This window comes from Vulpes lagopus, chromosome 8, assembly GCF_018345385.1.
Source record: "Vulpes lagopus strain Blue_001 chromosome 8, ASM1834538v1, whole genome shotgun sequence".
Lineage (NCBI taxonomy): Eukaryota > Metazoa > Chordata > Mammalia > Carnivora > Canidae > Vulpes > Vulpes lagopus.
In genome coordinates this window covers 118,156,547-118,177,941 of record NC_054831.1, presented here as the reverse complement: position 1 = coordinate 118,177,941, position 21,395 = coordinate 118,156,547, and the positions used below count along the sequence as shown (strand labels likewise).

The following is a 21,395-nucleotide window of genomic DNA, read 5'->3' as shown; positions in this document are numbered from 1 at the left end:
TGCAGGAAGGGCGTAGGGGACCGCGAGACAAAGAGCGCGCACGCACCGCCTTAGTCCGCGCGGCCCCTTTAAGAAGCGCGCCCCCAGCTTCCAGCCCGCCTTGTATGCAAATTTGGCGGCCAGGCGGGAGCGCGCGGCTGCTACCCGGGGACTGGGCTGCGGCGGTTAGTCCTCTCCCGGCCGCCGTCGCCTCCGACATATTGCCCGCAGGAGCTGCGGCGGCGGAGCGGAGAGCGCCGGGGGGAGGAGATGGGTGAGAGGAGCGGGTCCGGCTCGGCCGGGGAACAAGCGGGCGTGGGGGTCGGGATGGCCAAGATGCTGACTGCTCCCCCACGCGGACAGGATCCCAGCGAGGGAAGGGGGAGGGGATGCGGGGCGCAGAGGGACCCCGCCCCCTCCGGTCGCTTCGCGGGGTGGGGCCTCGCTCGCGGGGGCGGGGCATTGGCGCAGGGGCGGGGCCTCTAAAACGGAGAGGGCTTGTTGGGGCTTGGGCTCGGTGGGGGATCCTCGCCCGGGCCAGAGTGGGGACGGGGCTAGGCGGGCGCCGGGGCGTTGGTGCTCGGGCGGAGCCCCGGGGCTGTTGGAGCTTGGGCGGGGGCGGATTTTCTGGGCTGTAGGGTCTTTGCACTGGGGGCGTTGGGGCGGGAAGGAGACCTTGCGGACCTAGGGAGCCCCTTCTGAATAAGGGCTTCTAGGCAGAAAGCTTTTATTGGCTTGTGGGCGGGTTTTCTTGGCTGACAACAGTGTGTAGGCGGGGCTTCTGGGCCCAGGGGCTTTATGTGGGTGTAAGAGCTTCTAAAGAAAGGAGTTAAGTGTGGGCAGAGTTGTGGGCTGAGGGTGCACGTGTGGGATGTTTAAGCCAGGTGTAATACTATAGGAACAGGGCTTTTGGGGTGGGGGCTGGTGGGGTGCAGAGCTCCTTGACAAGTACTTTTTTGGAGACGTGTGGGAAAAGCTTCTGAGCTGAGAAGCTAGGGCCAGGGGTGTGTGTGGGTGGGGTGTGTGTAGACTGTGCAGCCGCGATTTGAATAAGGCTGTAACTTTGATTAGGACTGGGTGGTGCTTTGGAGCTTTGTACAGGACCTTTGTGTAGGATGGTGCCTGGGAGCTTGGGGTGGACTGCTAAGCCTAGAGAAATAGGTTTTGGGTCCACCACCACAGCATTCTCCCAGAGCCCACATCTTTGACCCTATATGTTCAGGCCCTGCTCCTGACCATGAGACACAAGGATACTTGTTTAAGCTGGATCTCAGACTCTTGAGGAAAAGGCTTTGAGGGTGCCCAGAATCATAAGACTTGTAGGATCTGAACAGAGCAGTGTTATACCAGACCTAACAGCTCAAGCCTCAGACCCAAACTACCTGTGACACGTTGTAAACTCAGTTTCCTAACCTGTGGAAAACTTACTTTGCTGGTTTCATTAATTCATCAACATGTAGTTCATGGCACTTTATACCGGGCACTGTGGTGGGGGTAACGGATACAACAGTGACAAAGATGTAATGACCTCACTGACCTTCCATTCTAGTGAGAAAGACAATAAATATGTTAATAAATGAATAAGATAAATTCCAAGGGTGAATTCTTTGTGAAGAAAAAAATAAAAATGAGAATTATGGAGGTAGATACTTTAAAAACGGCAGTCAGAGAGGGGCTTTGCAGATAGGATACAGCAAGTACAAGAGGTAACAGTTTGGTTTACTTAAGGAGAGAAAGGATGGTATGGTTGAAGCATGGAGGCCAGGCAGAGAATAGTAGGAGATGAGGCTGAAGAGGTAGACAGGGGCCGGATCAGAGGTCTCTGCAATTGAATCATACAATGAGACACCCAGTAACTAGTAGCCAGTATCATTGCTGTTATCCTTGATATACGCCTTCTGGCTTGAGGATCTACCTTATGTTGAGTCCCACAGGAGGACGAAGAGGTCCCAACAGGACATCCTACTGTCGAAATCCACTGTGTGAGCCAGGATCCTCAGGGGGCTCTGGTGGGGGCCATACTTCCAGTGCATCGGTCACCAGTGTCCGTTCCCGCACCAGGTAAAACACTCTTTCCCCTTGCTGTGGGCTCACAGGGACAATACGAACAAAGCTCTTCTTTACTAGGCTCGGACTCTAGGATATGATACCCCAGATGGCAGATGGGGGTTTGAGTATAGCAAGCAGGAAAAAAGCTCAGGTGGTGCTCACTTGGGTAGATGTGGCAGGACATAGTATAATAAGCCCAAAGGCCTGGATTCCAGTATACGGTCCTGCTCCTGATTTTCTCATGACTTGAACAAGTTGTTTCCTCTCTTTGGGCCTCCTTTTCCTCATCTGTGAAATGGATCTAATAATTTTTTCCTTCCTGGGACATGTTGGAAGGCCTAAATAAGATTAGGGATAGGAAAGTCTTCGCTGGCTCCTTTGTCTGACAGGCAGGATCAGGAAACTCAATCCTTGCCATGAGCTGCCTTTCTGATCCAGCCCCGCCATCCTGTGTCCTGGAAGCCTGTCTTGATGGGGTTCTCTGGTCAGCTCCTAATGTTTTTCCCTCTCACTTCCCAGGAGCAGTTCTGGGACGGGCCTTTCCAGCCCCCCACTGGCCACCCAGACGGTTGTGCCCCTTCAGCACTGCAAGATCCCTGAGCTGCCAGTCCAGGCCAGCATTCTGTTTGAGTTGCAGCTCTTCTTCTGCCAGCTAATAGCCCTCTTCGTGCACTACATCAACATCTACAAGACAGTGTGGTGGTATCCACCCTCCCACCCACCCTCCCACACCTCCTTGGTAGGTGCCCAGCTAGGACCAGCTGTGTGTGTGTGTGTGTGTGCTCCAGTGCTCATGACATTTGGTTTCAGTTTAGCGTAGCTTACCAAGCGCCCTGTACACTTGGCCTCATGCTGGGCATGGAGGGCATAGAAGGAATGGGAAGCGAATGATTCCTGAACGCTCACCCCTCATTGCTCAGTACCATTTTAGGCATTTTAAAGGTAGCAGAGAGAAACGGGACAGATTTTGCTTAAAGGAGCACAGAGTCTTAAGTCCTGTGCAGGATAAGAGCCACAGGCATACATGAGTATTTCAGGAGTGGAAAGATCTCCATGCAGAAAAAGAGGTTCAGGGACAGGGTCATGGGTGATCAGAGCAAGAGGGCTCACACACCACTCTCTTATCTCCAGGGACTGTCCCACTTCCCTCCTCTGGGTCCTGTTCTGCTCCTCTAGGTAATTTCCTGGCCTGACTCAGCTGGAGGCCTGTGAAGGTCAGAGAGTGGGGACAGTCCCTATGGAAAGGACTGGGCAGGGGGAGGGGGTATGAAAAACACCCATCTATGGGCAGGGGGCCCATGTGACCCCCCGGCCTCTGCCCCCTGACAGAATTTCCACCTGATCGACTTCAACTTGCTGATGGTGACCACCATCGTTCTGGGCCGCCGCTTCATTGGGTCCATCGTGAAGGAGGTGACTGGGTCCTAGAGGCTGGCCGGGGACTTTGGGACTCCCCTTTCCCCCGGGGGGTACCAAGGAAACATGCCAAACCCTTCAAGCCTCAGGCATTTCCTTGGGGGCTCCCTTTGAACTTGGTTGAAGAACGCTACATCATCCCATCACTCTTTGGTGTTTGCTGGGCATTGAGGAAAAAGATTCACCTTGCCAGATTCTGCCCAGGCTGCTGTCCCCATGTTTCCCTGGGTGGGATCGCAGGCCATGCTGGGTGGGACTTGGGCACAACCCCCGTGGCCTCCATCCAAGGCCCCAGCCCGTCCTATCTCGCCCTGACCCAGGCTTCTCAGAGGGGGAAGGTCTCCCTCTTACGCTCGGTCCTGCTGTTCCTCACCCGCTTCACCGTTCTCACGGCAACAGGCTGGAGTCTGTGCCGCTCCCTCATCCACCTCTTCAGGACCTACTCCTTCCTGAACCTCCTGTTCCTCTGCTATCCGTGAGTACCCCTCACTTCACCCTTCACCACGTAGCACCGGGCTCCTGACGTCTGCCCTGAGCGTGGCTGGGTCAGTAGGCCCGCATACCTGGAAGACTCTCCCACTGTCTGACCTAGCCTCCTGAGAACAAGGTGATTAGCTTTCTCCCGCAGGAGCAGAAACTGAGAGAACAGGCATCATTTACTCTAGTTGCCACCCAGGGGGAGGTGAGAACGGGACTCACATCTGTGTGTGTAGGCCAAAGGAACATTCCTGAGGAGGATGCATGGGCTTTGTCTCCCTCTCCCTTCCTTTTTCTCTCCGGTTCTTTCTTTTTTTTTTTTTCTGTCTTTTTTTGTATCTTAGTGTTTATGTAATCTCTCAGTGCCTCCCCCAGCTCTGTGCATGCAAGCACCAGCGTGTATGCCTGTTTCTGTGTGGGTGTCTGTGCATGAAACGTGTGTGTCTGCATGCACGTGTGTGTGCGTGTATCTGCACATACGTGTGTGTATGTCAGTCTTGGTGTCTGTTTGCTCAGTCACTCCATCTCCAGAGCCCAGATTGTTGATGGGAAGGTAGTGTCTGGGAGAAGCCCAGGACTGCCCCCTTCTGGCCTTGAACTGGGGAGAACTTTGGCAAGCCATCCACTCTGGCTGTGCCTAGGGCAGGTTCCTGGCTGCCTGGGCATTTAGTCATTGCCCAGCCCCTGGCCTTTCTTTCTGGTTCATGAACTTCCTCAGGCTGGGCCAGTTCTCTGGCCTGAGAAGCTTCAGAGCCGGATACTCATTCCTCTCTACCCTGCATGATGAAAAGGGCACTGTCATGGGAGGAGCCCCATCACACCTGTTTTACTTATAACTAGTTTTTAATTATAAGAGTGAGACATGTGTCATATAAAAACAATAAACGTTACAGAAGCTTTTAATGTAGGAAAGTCCTCTAATATCAGTGTCCCAGAAAACCATTATTTGCAACATATCCTTCTAGACTTTTTTCTGTTCAAGCATATGCACATACTTTTTTGTTGTTGTTAGAAAAAAGGAATTAATCCATGCATGATGTTGCACAATTTACTACATTTTTCACATAATCATATAACTTGGATATTTTTCCATGGCAATACATAGAGGTTGCCCTCATTTTTTTAATGATCTCATAATATCCGTTGTATAGGCTTTTCACAGTTGTCGTATTTGTCTTCTATTGGTGACCTTTTGAGGTGTTCCTAGCTTTTCCCTATTGGAGACAATGAAGTAAGGAGCCTTCTTTTTGCGTACATCTTTGCCTGCTTGTCTAATAGTCCTGTATAACAGATTCCCAGAAACAGAATTACTGTGCTGAAAGGTGCAGTCCATTTATATTTCTGATATTAACAAACGGCCCTCCAGGGGTTAGTTGGTTACAGCCGTCAACAGTCACCTTAATTTTTTTACTTTATAGTTATTATCCAGTGAATCCATTCTCCTCAAACACAAGTATCACCCAGTATTCATATTTTGCTTTATTTTCTTATTTCACGTATAAATTTTTATTAACATCGGGAAGGCATATCACAGCAAATCAATCCAGGAGTGCAGAAAGCTTATGATGAAAAGCAGCCTCCAACCCCACTTTTCAGCTTTTTAACCCACTTCTCCAAAGTTACCCCCATAATTCTAGCATCCTTGTATCTTTATTCTTTTTAAAAACGTAGGATTGATTTTATAGTGGGATAATAGTTTACAGAGTTAAAATTCAAAATGTATAAATATGTGTAAAATGTATATATTCAAAATGTGTAAAGAATATAGAATGAAAAAGTCTCCTTGGCTCCTGTCTGTCAGCTGCCCAGTTTCCCTTTCAAGAGGCAACCACCAATACTTCTGATTTCTTATATATCCTGGAAATGTTTTATGCATGTACAAGCATACCATATACCCATATAGGCGCACATATACATTGATTCCCTTCGATTTCAGATGAAGATTTACTTAGTTCACCCTTCCATCCATACTGTTCCCAGTACTTTGTAACTGTTATTGCTCTATTGATTATCTTTTCCAATAATATCCGTATGCCTGTATTTTTTTATTTCATCAACAATAGTATCTTAATCCCTTTTCTGTAGACAGTAATCTTAGGAACTCTACTCGTCCATTTTTCCTCCCCTCTTCCACCTCTCACTTCCTGGCAGGTATTCTCTTATGTTTTTAAGCATGACATACACATTCTTCTCTATAACCACATTCAAGTCTTCCATTCTTTGTCTAAGGTTAATTCTAAACACTAAAAAGCAGTAAGTAGTATGAAAATATTATTCACTTCAGGGCCAAGTAGTATGCATAGATGATATTCCTTCTCTATAGTTACTGAGTTATAATCTTAGGCCTCTTAAAAAAAGAAAGTTCCTTGTGTCAAGGTCAAATGGTTTCTCTTTTCTTACATTCCATCAATTGCTTAAAATCATGACACATTTTAGTTTGTTTCATATTTAGATTGTAACTTTCTTATACAGCCTTTTTTATTTTCTTGGAGTTCTAATTGTCTTTCTTTTTTCTTGTTGACAAAAGAATGATGGGCCTTCAACATATCCTCAAGTTTATCCAGCCTCTCAATCATGCTACCTGTTGCCTGGAGTCCATTTTTCCCCCTAAAGACATCCCTCCTGGAGCCTTCCATCCTCCTGCTCCAGTCTGGAGTGGTTGTTCTTTAGGCCTGCTGTACAGCTCTCAGCCTGGGACTTCCCTTCGCTGCCCTCCTGGGTTGGATCCACTGTTTCCTGGATCCCATGTCTTCCTCTTTCTTGGTTTTCTCCCTTATTATGCTGGAGTGCATTATCAGGTAATTTCCTTAACAATGGGTATGTGGGAGGTTTATACATTCTAAGGCCTTGCATGTCTAAAAATGCCTTTATTCTACCTTCATACTTGATTGATGATTCAGCTAAATGTAGATTTCTAAGTTCAAATTCATATTCTCTCAGAAGTTTGAAGATATTACTCTATTGTCTCTGGCATCCAGTGTTTCTAATGAGAAGTCTGATGCCAGTGTGATCCCAGTTACTTTGTAGATGACTTGTTTTTTCCTTTGAAAGTTTTTAGAAATACCCTGTTAATCTTTTGATTTGAAATTTCACAAGGTGGTATCTGGTGTGGCACTTTTGTCATTCATCTTATCAGTACTCTAGGACTCTTTCAACCTGAGATGTGGGTATTTGTTCAGAACAGGAAATTTTTCTATTATTTCTTTGATAATCTCTTCCTTCCATTTTTTTCTATTCTCTATGGGACTTCTGTTCATCAGGTGGTAGACCTCATAGATTGATCATCTGTTTCTCTTATATTTTCTCTCATATTTTTCATATCTTCCCTTTCTCTCATCTTTCTTTTTCTCTCCCTCTACTCCCTCCCTCCATCCTGCCTTCTCTGTCCTACTCCTCTCTCTTTTTACTTTGCCTTTAGAGAGATTTTCCTCAACTTTATCTTTTAGCTTTTTACTGAGTTTTTCAGCAATCATATTTTCATTTCTAAGGCCTCTTGTTTTCTGATTGTTCTTTTCTCATAGAATTCTGTTCTTGTTTTAAAAATCTCTTCTGGGGATCCCTGGGTGGCGCAGCGGTTTGGCGCCTGCCTTTGGCCCAGGGCGCGATCCTGCAGACCCGGGATCGAATCCCACATCGGGCTCCCGGTGCATGGAGCCTGCTTCTCCCTCTGCCTGTGTCTCTGCCTCTCTCTCTCTCTGTGACTATCATAAATAAAAAAAAAAAAAATTAAAAAAAAAAAAAAATCTCTTCTGTTCCCTGAATTTTGTCTTTCTACTAGAGTCAGTTTTTTGTTTCATGCTGCTAGTTTTATAAGCATAGTTTCTTTCTTTTTATTTTTTTTTAAGATTTTACTTATTTATTCATGAGAGAGAGAGAGAGAGAGAGGCGGAGACACAGGCAAAGGGAGAAGCAGGCTCCATCCAGGGAGCCTGATGTGGGACTTGATCCAGATCCCAGGACTCCAGGATCACACCCTGGGCCGAAGGCAGGCGCTAAACCGCTGAGCCACCCAGGGATCCCCTAAGCATAGTTAGTTTCTTTGGTTGTCTCTTTACACTTACAAATGGAGGACTGAATAGGTTGAACCACACTTCGTCTCCCTCTGTCATTGTATATGTGAGTGGGAGTTTTGATCAGGAATTCTAAGTACATAAGTAGGACACACTGACTGGCAGACTTTGCTTTAGGATGAGGGAGTATGGTGCTAGTTGTCGGGTTGTGGGCTCCAATAGGCCAGAAGCCAGAGTGAGGGGGTTACTCTAGGGTGCCCCCACTAGAGACCACAATTCTTCCTAGACAGTTTGTTCAAATTTTTTTTACAGAAGAATCCTTCAGAGTTGCATGAGGTAAGAGAATGAGGGGACTGACTCTTACAAATAAATACAGATCTTTGCTTAATCCCATTTGTTCAGTCCTGCTGCTTGCTTCTACCCTTTATCAGCTATGCCTACTTCAAGCCAGAGTCTCCCTTGGGTCACTGGGCAGATAAGCTCCTACCCCCAGGGCAGCCCTCTCATAGCATATTCTAGACCTATACACTCTAGGCCTACATCCAGTTTAGCAGCTTCTAACCACTTGTTGTTACTGAACACTTGAAAGAGGCTAGTTTGAAGTGTGTCATAATCTGAAATAAACTTCAGATTCTGAAGACTTACAACAAAAAAAGAAAGTAGGTTATGCCCGGATGGCTCAGTCCATTAAGTATCCGGTTCTCGGTTTTGGCTCAGGTCATGATCTCAGAGTTGTGAGATTGAGCCCTGCATCAGCTCTGCACTCAGTGTGGAGTCTGCTTGAGATTCTCTGCCTGTTCCTCTCCCCTTTCTCCTTGCATGCACTTCTGTGTACTCTAGCTCTCGCTCTCTCTCTAAAATAAATAAGTAAAATCTTAAAATAAGTAAAAATCTCATTTGTAAATGTTGATTATATGTTGAAATGATAATGTTTTGCATATATTGGGTTGAGTATTAAAATTAGCTTCATATTTTTTTCTAATGTGGCTATTAGAAATTTTCAAAGTACGTATGTAATTCTCATTATATTTGTGTTGAACAGCGCTGCTGTAGATGATGGCTTCCTTCCTCATCTGTCAACATGTTTCCATCTGCTTTCTAAATTTGTTAAAATCACTTGTGAACTGATAATCCCATTCCCATTCTTTTTGCTGATAGGAATTTCTTTTCTATTTTTATACTGTCGCGTCTTAAGTGGAGAAAAGGAGAGGGAATCTGCCATCTTACATGTGAGGTTGCTTCTAACTTGTGACCTGTGGAGCAGTCACTTGCTGTTACCAAATAATTTAATTATATTTGCAGTCCTTCTTAGAGGCAAAACCAGGGAGATTCTTAAATACTTGGACTTAAATTTGGGTCTGAATCCCTTGTATGTTCCTGTAGGTTCCCCACTCCTTCATTCCCACAAGGTGTCCTGAAGAGTGTTTTGGGAATCCCATTTCAGTCTTCTTTTCTGTCCCATACAATCACTGATCTCTCTTTTCTAAACAAAATTTTATGGATCTTCTCCTTTGGATCAAGCACCGTGCTGGGCATTGTTGGAAGGTTTAAAGAGAGTATTTATGAACACTAGGTGTAATGCCTGACTAAGTGTAGAAAATCAATACAAGCTATGTAACAGGGCAAATTAAGGAAACTGAGGTTCATATACATTAAATAACTTGCTCTAAATTACAATGCGAGTAACTAGCAGAGCTGAGATTTTAACCCTGGCCTATTCGACCAAAGGCTATGCTCCTGACCACAGTTCTCTAAGTTCTCTTACTTAACCTTACCCCAGGGAGAGCAGTAGCATCCCTGTTTTATAGACCAGAAAGCAAAACCCAAAAAGGCCAACTGCTTGCCCAAGAACACTCATGTATCCCTTCTTGGAACAGAAAAAAGGAAGAAAAAAAAATTACTACTGATAAGAAAATGCAGCATTTTCATTGGCCTTAACTCCTGGGGGCAGCCCAGGGACCCTTGTGGGGCTATGTCTGAGGTCCTGGAGAAAAGGATGAGCCCCAAGCTAAAAAAAGGAAAGCCTGTAAATAGCACCTATTACAGTGTTCCATGTACTGAGCTACTGTTTCCCATTTATTTACTTATTTGTTTTTTTATTTATTATTTTACTTAAAGTAATCTTTAGGCCCCAGTGTGGGGGGCTTGAGCTCACAACTGCCAGATCAAGAATCATATGCTCCACCAACTGAGCCAGCCAGGTGCCCTGGCTCTTAACTACTTTTTTTAATTATCTACTTTCCCTACTTATCTACTTTCCTGGGCTTTGGGTCCATCTAATTTTCTCTTCAAAAGATACCAGCCAAAAAAGAAGATAGCAGCGATGCGCCCTTTGACTAATTAGCTACAGCCCTAAGGGTACTGCACAAGGAAAGGGATTAGTACTTTTCAAGGGCCCATTTCAGTGCCTGGCACATAATAGGCACATAGTAAATACCATTCCTGAACCACCTTCCTCCACAAGCTGATGAGCTGACTCTCAAGTATGCAGCTGTAACAACTTGGACCTCTCTTGTGGTACTGCATACATTTTTTTTAAGTAAGTTCTGTGCTCAGTGTGGGGTTTAAATTTATGACCCCCACAATCAAGAGCCACATACTTCTCCGACTGAGCCAGTCAGGCACCCCTTGTACATTTTTAACTAATTAATCACTCATAGTATTTGTTGAGTATGTATCTTGGTCTTTGGTACCAGATGGTTTTGGGCTTGAATCTCAGCTGTATTGCTTCCTTACTTAGGGTAACCTTTGGGAATCCACTTCAAACTCAACCTTTAGCTGAGCCACAGCTTCTTCGGAGGGATACAAAATAGTACTGAGTGCATAGTGTTCTTAGGAGAAGCAAAAGAAGACAACGTGTGTGCCCAATGAATGTGGGCTGTTAGGATCACTGTTAGCAATAGACCACGAGGCAGGGCCTCATCTCCTGCTTCCTACTCTATTCCCCGATGCTCGGCACAATGTTTGGCCTGCACCCAATAACACCTATGTTGAATGTCTGATCAGAGAATGGCTGAATAGAAAGATGGGGGTAAATTCTACCCCTCTGAGTAGCCAGGAAAGCTAAGGCCCAGGGAGGAAAGAAGATTCCCTCTGTGGGTAAGGGTTGGGATTGTGGCCCATGGGGCAGGCTTCTCCTCACCACTGTATTCCCCAGCAGGTTTGGGATGTACATTCCGTTCCTGCAGCTGAACTGTGACCTCCGCAAGACCAACCTCTTCAGCCACATGGCCTCCATGGGGCCCCGAGAGGCCGTCAGTGGCCTGGCGCGGAGCCGGGACTATCTGCTGACACTGAGGGAGACGTGGAAGCAGCACACACGGCAGCTGTACGGCCCAGATGCCATGCCCACCCATGCTTGCTGCCTGTCCCCCAGTCTCATCCGCAGTGAGGTGGAGTTCCTCAAGATGGACTTCAACTGGCGCATGAAGGAAGTGCTGGTCAGCTCCATGCTGAGTGCCTATTATGTGGCCTTTGTGCCTGTCTGGTTCGTGAAGGTGCGTAGCTCAACCCAGAGAGGGGAGGGACCTGTTTGGGGCCTTACTCTGCTGCCTGCCCCCCAGGAGCCCTCCTGCTTGCATAAATAAGTGGACCACTTTTGATCAGATTGCTATCTGTTCTCTGGAGGGTTAGAGTAACTACTGCCTCCATTGTAGAGTGGAGAGAACAAGGCTGTTCTCCAAGTGACCTGCACCACCTGTCACCCAGCCAATGAGGGGGACATGACACTGTTGTTCATAGTACTTGATAACAAAACAGTGATGTATTTCACTATGACTATTGTGGCCCAGGCATGTCACAGTATCCAGCTTTATCATTCAGTAGGAAAGCCAGGATTCATCCAGACCTGAGTGATTCCAAAAGCCTGTGCTTTCTAGCAGTATGGTCGCCTAGGAAGGTCCCTCCCCAGCTGACAGTAGGCTTGAAACATTTCTCCGGGGATGGACTGCCCTGAGTGATTTGAGGCTGAGACGACTTACTGTTTATTGACCACCTACAGTGTTCTAGAGCTTTCATGAATGTGATAATCCTCCTAACACCTCTCAGAGATGATTGGTAACTATTACCATTTAAAAGAAGAGAAAGCTAGAGCATGGAGAAATGAAATGACTTGCCCAGCATCACATAGTTCATAAGCAGCAGAGCCAAGATTGGTACTCATGTCTGTTGGATCCCAGAGCCTGTGCTCTGGCTCAGAGAAGTAAGCAGTGGGAGCAATTTTTCTGTAAGAAGAGTTTGTAGGACTGAGTAGTGGCCACAGGGTCTAAGCTTAAGTCTTCTTTGGTGTTTGATCCTTGGCCTTAGGCCTCCTCCCTCCTCCCAGAAGGCTGCCATGGTTTCTGAGGCAGGTAGAATCAGGTAAGGGGGAGGGAGGGAGGCCATTATGGACATTCCTGGCCTTATCCATCTCTCACTGCTCCCAGAACACACATTACTATGACAAGCGCTGGTCCTGTGAGCTCTTCCTGCTGGTGTCCATCAGCACATCAGTGATCCTCATGCAGCACCTGCTGCCCGCCAGCTACTGCGACCTACTGCACAAGGCCGCTGCACACCTGGGCTGCTGGCAGAAGGTGGACCCAGCACTGTGCTCCAATGTGCTGCAGCACCCGTGAGTCGCCCTCCCCTCCCCTGCCCAGTCTACCCCCTTATGGTCAGTGCCTGTGGAGTCACTGGTCTCCTCCCTCACCAACTCATTCATTCAGTTGGCAGATAGTTGTTGAGCACATCTCATATGCTAGGCGCCTTGAGGCCAGAGTAGGGTATGGCAGGGCCCAAGGCAAACGTGTCCTCTGTGCTTAGGTAACTTGCAGTGTGCTGGAGGTGGGAGGAGGCCAGGCAGTAAATTCATAGACCCATTGACTTTCTCATTCACTGACCATTATTTATTCACCTCATTGACCAATATGCTCTTGCATTCATTCTCCGCTTCTCTGCTTCTGTCACCTGCTCACTCATTGTTCAATCATTAGGTCATCTTCTTTCTGGCAGACATTTACCTTCCCAGAGCTGTAACTGACCTGGTGCTATGTATTGGACAGAAGAGCTTGGATTTTGACCTACAGGCAGAAGGGTGCTATGGAGGGTTTTAAACAGTGGAGGAACCCATTCCAAGGTGCCTTAGAAACATCAGTCTGGTCAGAGGATATGGTGCCATGTCAGCCGATGGTGAGCCCTGGCCAGGGAAGCAGAGCCACAGAGAGGGAATGACTGAGATGTAGTCCTTGAGGATGTTGGTGTGGTGGAGGTGATAGCCATGTACACAAATGGTTATAGGATGATGGGGAGAAAGAAGCCCGGCTGCAGGACAGCATTGCAGAGACAGAAGCATCTGCTCAGGAGCCCTGAGGTGCTAGGTCGGTCTCCTCTCAGCCTGGCTCTTCCTTCATAGTACCTACCTCATGGTACATTTCATCCAGGTTACCCTCACTTTCCATTAGACCGAAAGCTCCTTAAGGCTGGGCCCACCTGAATCAAATCCAAGCCTTGGGCCCAGCACAAGGTGTGGCAGAGAAGAGGTCCCTAGGACAGGTTTTAGAGGTAGATCCACCAAGAAGCAGAGATGCCAAGGGAGGCTACAGAGGCACCTGGCTGGCTGAGTAGAGCATGTGTCTTGACCTTGGAATTGTGAGTTCAAGCCTCACAACTTGAGCATAGAGATTACTTTTTTTTTTAAGACATTTTATTTATTTATTCATGAGAGACACACAAAGGCGCCTTGAGGCCAGAGTAGGGTATGGCAGGGCCCAAGGCATAGAGATTACTTTATGCCACCTCCAGCACACTGCAAGTTACCTAAGCACAGAGGACACGTTTGCCTCTCAGAGAGAGAGAGAGAGAGGTGAAGAGACATAGGCAGAGGGAGAAGCAGGCTCCATGCAGGGAGCCCCATGCGGGACTCCATCCCGGGTCTCCAGTATCATGCCCTGGGCTGAAGGTGGCGCTAAACCGCTGAGCCACTGGGCTGCCCTAGAGATTACTTTTAATAAAAAATAAATAATGCAGGGGAGTAGCATGGAACATTGTAGTAGGTGCTGTTTTGTTTTGTTTTGTTTTTTAAGATTTTATTTATTTATTCATTAGAGACAGAGAGAGGCAGAGACATAGGCAGAGAAGCAAGCTCCCTGCAGGGAGCCCGATGTGGGACTCGATCCTGGGATCACACCCTGAGCCAAAGGCAGACGCTCAACCTCCTGAGCCACCCAGGCGTCCCATAATAGGTGTTGTTTACAGGCTTTCCTTTTTTTAGCTTGGGACTTATCCATTTCCTCAGACACAGCCCCCCAAGGGTCCCTGGGTTGTCCCCAGGACTTAGGGCGAATGAGAATGCTATATTTTCTTATCAATGGTCATTTTTTTTCTTCCTCTTTTCTGATGTTCCAAGAAGGGATACATGAGTGTTCTTGGGCAAGCTGTTGGCCTTTTTGGGTTTTTGCTTTCTGGTCTATAAAACGGGGATGCGGGATCCCTGGGTGGCGCAGCGGTTTGGCGCCTGTCTTTGGCCCAGGGCGCGATCCTGGAGACCCGGGATCGAATCCCACATCAGGCTCCCGGCGCATGGAGCCTGCTTCTCCCTCTGCCTGTGTCTCTGCCTCTCTCTCTTTCTCTCTGTATGACTATCATAAATAAAAAAAAAAATAAAAATAAAAAAAATAAAACAGGGATGCTACTGTTCTCTCTGGGGTAAGGCTAAGTAAGAGAACTTAGAGAACTGTGGTCAGGACCATAACCTTTGGAGTCAGATAGCCCTCTGTGCTAGTCAGGGTTCTTCTCAGGCTCTGTCCAAATGGTTCAGGAAAGTTGATGGACATTGCTAAATGAGCCAGAAGAGGGCCTAGCTTAGCCTTGGCCTCTGTGGGGGAAGGAGGAATAGAAAGATAAAATAAAGCTGAACATGAGGAGAAACCTGTGCCTTGCTCACAATGGTCCTGGTCTGTAGAGAAGACCCAGACCCCTTCACATGGCTTCCCAGCTGCTGAACTGGGTCCTGCCAGCCTTTTCTGCATCCTCTTTTACCCTGCCTTCTCCATTCATACTGTGCTCTAACCAGACCAGACCGCTTCAGATCCTCAGATTCTTTTTTTTTTTCCCAAAGATTTTATTTATTTATTCATGAGAGACACAGAGAGAGGCAGAGAGACATAGGCAGAAGGAGAAGCAGGCTCCATGCAAAGAGCCCAATGTGGGACTTGATTCCAGAACTGCAGAATCATGCCCTGAGCCGAAGGCATACGCTCAATCACTGAGCCACCAAGGCATCCCAGATTATCAGATTCTTTGTGTATGTTTGTATCTATGCCTAAGCCACATGATGCTTGTTTTGCCTGGACTACCATTTCCAACTTTCTTTCTTGATTAATTCCTATGCATCCTTTAGCAGTTTGCTTCCTCTAGCAATACTTTCTTTACCACCCACAATGGGTTCAGGGCCCCCTCCCCTGTGCTCTCACAATCCTGTAATATCGTGATTATTGCACCTAACACTTCCTACTCTGTTTGCTTAGTTGCTTGCCTATTTTCCCAGGACTAAAGCTCCTGGAGGTCAGGATCCTTGCCTGTTAAACACTTGGCCATCTCTTAGCAGAATGCCTGGCTTATAATAGGTCCACAGAAAATTTTGGTGGTTTGTGTTTCATGTTTTTTTAAGGTAAAATTTATATATGGTGAAATGTGCAATCTTTTTTAAATTTAAATTCAATTTAATGAACATGTATAATTAGTTTCAAAGATAAAATTTAGTGATTCATCAGTTGCATTTAACACCCAGTGCTCATTCCATCAAGTGCCCTCCTTAATACCCATCACCCTGTTACTCTAGCCTCTGCCTACCTCCCCCCCAGCAACCCTCAATTTGTTTCTGTAGTTAAGAGTCTGAAATGCACAAATCTTTTTTTTTTTTTTTAAGATTTTTGTTTATTTGAGAGAGAAAGAACATGAGCTGGGAGGGGGCAGAGGGAGAGGGAGAATCAGACTCCCCACTAAGCAGGGATCCCAGTGCAGGGCTCGATCTTGAGACTCCAGGATCATGACCTGAGCTGAAGGCAGACAACCAACTGACAACCACCCAGGCACCCTGAAATGCACAAATCTTAAAGTGTACAGTTCTTTGAGTTTTGATAGTCCTGTACACCCATGTATAGGTAGAACAAGATGTAGAACATTTACAACTTCTCAGAAAATTTCCTCTTGGCTCTTCCCAGTGACCACCTTCCACTCACCACCACCACCTAGACAACCATTTTTCTACTTTCTTCTACTTCTTCTGTTCTACAACTTAACATAAATGAAATCTTGGTTCTGCTGCTTTTTCATTCAGTATATTGCCTATGAGATTCATCCACATTGTTAGGTATAACATGATAACTGGTTTTTAAATTTTTTTTAAAAGATTTATTGGGAGGCCTGGGTGGCTCAGCAGTTAAGCGCCTGCCTTCAGCCCAGGGCATGATCCTGGAGTCCTGGGATCAAGTCCCACATTGGGCTCCCTGCATGGAGCCTGCTTCTCCCTCTGCCTGTGTCTCTGCCTCTCTGTGTCTCTCTGTGTCTCTCAGGAATAAATAAAAATCTTTAAAAAATTTTTTTTTATTTACATGGTTGAGAGAGAGAGAGAGAGAGAGAGTACACATGTGAGCAGGGGAGGGGCAGGGGAGAGAATATCCAAGCAGACTCCCACCAAGTGCAGAGCTTGATGCTTCTCTCATGAGCCATGAGATTAGGACCTGACCTGAAACTAGGAGTCAGATGCTCAACTGACTGAGCCATCTAGGTGCCCTGATAACTGGTTTTTAAATGAATGAATCCACAGGGTAGGAACCTGAGTTAGGGTTTTTCGTGGACAGCAATTCTCTGTCCTCTGGCCCAGGACCCTTGGAGTCCCTGGGAAATCTGACAGAACACTGGAAGAATCGGAAGATTCCACCATCCCACCTTCATGTGCTCTCTAAGGCCCCTCTGTGCCAGGCCTTGTGCCATGCTCTAAGGACACAGAGATGAAATGGACACCGTCCCCTCCCTCAAAGACTCCCAGACTAGTGAGGGATACAGGGAAATAAGTAACGAAACATTGAGGAGAGTGGACCAGTAGCAGGAAATCCAGGGAGGTGCTGAAGTATGCTGAACTCTAGGGAGTTGGAGAAAGGCTTTCTGGAGGATCCTGAGTATAGAAAGAACTTGCCAGAAGGATGGGATCAAGAAGGGCAGTCCAGTTGGAGGGAGTGACTTATGCAGAGACATGAAACAGTAAACTGTGCTGGAGGAACTAGAAGCAGCTCTGAATGGCTTGATCACAAGCTGTACAGTAGGAGGGAGTTGGAAGACCGAGCAGGGCCTCAGAGGCCACGGCGAATCCTTAGGGACTTGACTCCAAGGGCACTGAAAATACTTCCAAGGGTTTTGAGTGGAGAATAGGCTCAGCTTGGTGTTTTCCCAAGATCACTCAGGTAGCTCTCTGGTGGACTAATGGAGGCTCTAGGTGGGACTAGAGGGAAAGGGTTTTCTTGACAGTCCCTCAGACATGAATCTCAACCCTAGACCTTCTGACTCCCAGTGCAGTGGATTTCTCATGATTCTTACCCCATTTTTACAGAGGAGGCAACTAAGACCAAAAAAGGAAAGTCACTGTGTCTAAATAATAGAAATGGGAGTAGGGCCCTGGTGGTCACACCAGGCCCAGTCTTCTGGTACCCCCTTTTGGGGGCGAGCTGGGCATAAGGGGCACTCTTGGGCTGTGCCTCCAGGTGGACAGAGGAATGCATGTGGCCACAGGGCGTGCTGGTGAAGCACAGCAAGAACGTCTACAAAGCAGTGGGCCACTACAACGTGGCCATCCCCTCTGACGTCTCCCACTTCCGCTTCCACGTGAGTCTCCTCCCCGGGGAAGAAGGGGCGAGGGCTGCTTTCAAGGGCGGGAGGATCTGGGGGCAGGGGATAATGTCCTAGCAACAGAAAGCCATTTTCAGCATTTCTCAAATCCAAAGGAAACTCCACCTGTGCAGCACAGGACAGCCGTCTGTATGGTGACTTCATAACGGCAGCTTACTTGGTAGCAGACCTTTGAAAACATCAGGTGGAGGCAGGAAAACTGATAAAATAAAAGAGAGGTTCTCAGGGGCAAAAATCGTAACTGTTCTCATTCAGTGTGGTGTGCCAGGCACAATGGTAAGCACCTGCCACACACCCTCAATCCAACTATTGCTGGATGTGTGTGAGAGAAGTACCAGGGCTATCCTCATTTTCTGAGGCTGAAATAGACTTAGAATCTGACTTGTTCAAGGGTGCTTTGCTAGGAAACTTGGGGTCCCATAGTAAGGACTCATGGCCTCAGCATAGTGAAAAGAACTGCTCAAAATCACTGAGGCTAGTGGTCTCCATTTTATTTACTTATTTTGTTATCAAAATCCTTTTTTTTCCAACACTTTAGTCATAGACTAAAGTCTGGTATATAGGATTTCATGGCACCATTCTATTTGAAAGGGTTGGAACTCCCTTTACTTCCCACTCACCACTGCTGTAGGCCCCTAAAAGGCTGCCTCAGAACCTGGGTTTCTAAGGAACACAGTTTCAGAAATCATTGATCTTGGTGCCCTCTTTACATTAGAGAAATCTGAGCCCCAGACAGGAAAGGGACTTGCCCAGGGTTCTGCAGGCTGTCAGATGCAGAGCTGAGACTGGCGGGCTGGTTTCTTGGACTCCCATCTCCTGTCACATCTCTTCTTATCCTGTAAGCAGCTCTTGAGGTTTAGGTACCTTGGCCCCTGCAAAATCAAGATTCCCTAAGCGTTGATCACTCTTTCAAACTGATCAAAACATTTTTCTTGAGTTCCTGCACTCTCCCTTGCTTTGAAAACACCAGGTCAGAGTGAGGTGTCGCCACATGCCCTGGAAGTTTCTGGCCTAAGTCAGGGTGCTCCCCATGAAGAAGTGGGTGACTCAGGCTGTAGAGTCTGTAATAACTTTCCACACCTGTGTCGTAAGATTCTAATTTGTTCAGGCCTGATTGTACCCAGAAGGATCACATATAACAAGGTGTTGATTGTAGACCAGAAAAAATTTGAGTGAGCAAGCAAGATCTCTCAAGAAAAGCTTCCTGGGGGAGGTTCAGCAAGATCTTAAACAACTGCTGTGGGAAGCAGTAGTCTTGACAGAAGAACGACCACAAGCAAAAGCAGAGAGGTGGCAAAATCCACACCCAACCCTACAGTCTTCCTCCTCGCCCACGTCTGCATGGGGCCCCATGAGCTTGTCCCCTTCACTGCCACCCTCCCCCCCTCAGAAGCCCCTTCCAAGAGGCAGGTTATTAGAACATACTTTCCCATTTCTGCCTACCTTTTCCTGGGCAGTTCTTTTTCAGCAAACCACTACGGATCCTCAACATCCTTCTGCTGCTGGAGGGTGCTGTCATTGTCTACCAGCTATACTCCTTAATGTCTTCTGAAAAGTGGCACCAGACGATCTCACTGGCGCTCATCCTCTTCAGCAACTACTATGCCTTCTTCAAGCTGCTGCGGGACCGCTTGGTATTGGGCAAGGCCTACTCCTATTCAGCCAGCCCCCAGAGGGACCTGGACCACCGGTTCTCCTAAGCCCCAGGGTGACCCCAGGGACAGCATCCAGGCTTCAGCCAGGGGTTCTCTGGGAAGGGGCTGTTGGGGAGGGTTGGGTGAGGGGCAGAAAAACCCACAAAAAGAGACAAAAAAAATTTACCAGAGCTTTGTATTTTTGTTACATACTGTTTGTTTCTTTGATAATTGATGTGATTATGAGGGGGGGAAAAGTCCTATTTTTATACTCCCATTAAGTCTGTGTGTCATTTGTTTCTTTCCCTTCTTGCCTCTGGGGCCTCTGTGGGTCCTGCCTTCTCCATTGGAGAAGAGTTGAGGCACCAGAGGTTGTGGAAACAGTGGTAGCTTCTGACGGCTGAATACTGTATATGGGACATTATTCTTATGTGTATTATAGGCCTTGTCTCAATCCAACCTTTATGACAACCCTAGGAGGTAGGTGCTGTCACTCCAATCTTATAGTTGAAGAATGAGCACAGAGAACTATAGTGACTTGCCTGAAGTATCACAGAAGCCAAAAACCACCACTATCCCAGGAGAATGTGATGTCCTGCTGCTCTCAGCATGCAGTCACTGAGGCCCTGCTGTGTGTCAGGTGCTGTGGTAGACAGGATGCCAAGACAGAAACAAAAAAAGTCTTACTACACTGAGATGGGTATAACAGTTGCAAGATACAGAGTACCACAGGAGAGAATACTCTCTGGACTTTTTGGAGGATGGGATAGTCTGAGTTGTCAGCCACTTCCTAGGTGGACAAAATGGGGGAAGGGCACTTCAAGGACACATGGAATAGCCCAGAGATTTGGAACATCCTGGTGTATTTTGGAAGGGGAAGCAGAATGTTTTCTAGAGCAGGGAGGATAAGAAACATGGAGCAGGGGTGGGGTGGGTCTGCAGAGAGGTGATGGATTAGGGAGGACCAATGGTTCTGGGCAGGGGAGGGTGTGTAAGCAAGGTCAACACTAGACTGGAAACAAAGATGCTTAGAGAGCTACCTGGCTCCTACAGGACAGGCTGGAGGGCTCAGGCTGGGAGAAAAGGACAGTCCTAGCCAGTCTACTCTGCTTTCCTTCATTGAGCCCTTGTTAGCCACAGGATATGCAGATAAGACTGTGGTGGCGTATGGGAGACAGACACTACAACAAAAGATTTTGGTGTCTCTGTTGAGGGAGGCATCATGCTAGGCATGGAACAGATACAAAGATGAGGAAGATGTCCCTTCCTTAGACAACCAGGAAAGAGGCATAGCTTGTGAGCAAATTAGGGTGCTAAGTGCTGAGGAAAATACATGTCCAGGGCACTGGGAACAGGACAGAGAGACCCAGACTGTCTGGAAAGACAGGGTTTTTCAAGAAAGGGAGGGTTGAATTGGGTCATTTTATTTTACTTATTCATGAGAGACAGGGGCAAAGGGAGAAGCAGGCTCCATGCAGGAAGCCCGATGCGGGACTTGATCCCCAGACCCGGGATCACACCCTGAGCCAAAGGCAGATGCTCAACCACGGAGCCACCCAGTTAGTTGTCCCTGAGTTGGGTCTTGAAAGTGAACCTGTTCACCCTTTGATCAAGGGGGAAGGGGAGGGCATTGCATTTCAAGCAGAGGAAACAGCACATACAATGGCACAAAAGATAGCATATTTGGGAAAGGGGGGTTCCCCAAATATGGATGGAGCCTGGGTTGCCTAGTGGGGAGACCAAGAAGTGAATAAGGACCAGCCTGTGTGACAGATTGAAATGTTTGGACAGTACCTAATGACAGAAGATGCTAAGCAGAGGAACAACTCGACCATGTCTCTGCTTTATTGAGACAGTGGGTGCAAGTGGGAAAGCCTGGAGCTTGGAGACCAGTGAGAAGCAGGCAAAATCAACCAGGAGAAAACACAGAGATTCAGCCTTGAGCAGT

General features: G+C 47.3%; 1 protein-coding gene across 4 annotated transcripts; it reads left to right on the top strand.

The window, feature by feature from the left end:
• The first annotated feature begins 130 nt into the window (after positions 1–130).
• TMEM39B (transmembrane protein 39B) lies at positions 131–19,724 on the top strand. Of its 4 annotated transcripts, XM_041767780.1 has the most exons (9): positions 131–253; positions 1,914–2,040; positions 2,548–2,767; positions 3,358–3,441; positions 3,765–3,919; positions 11,092–11,428; positions 12,356–12,543; positions 17,669–17,789; positions 19,271–19,724. In XM_041767780.1, exons 1-9 carry the CDS (start codon positions 250–252, stop codon positions 19,511–19,513), a joined length of 1,479 nt encoding a protein of 492 aa, XP_041623714.1. In that variant the 5' UTR covers positions 131–249; the 3' UTR covers positions 19,514–19,724. The 4 variants fall into 4 exon arrangements, with proteins under 4 accessions (XP_041623714.1, XP_041623713.1, XP_041623716.1 ...); XM_041767779.1 differs by lacking the exon at positions 131–253 and having other exon boundaries at positions 263–2,040; XM_041767782.1 differs by lacking the exons at positions 131–253; positions 1,914–2,040 and adding an exon at positions 3,160–3,204 and having other exon boundaries at positions 2,626–2,767.
• The last annotated feature ends 1,671 nt before the right edge of the window (positions 19,725–21,395 follow it).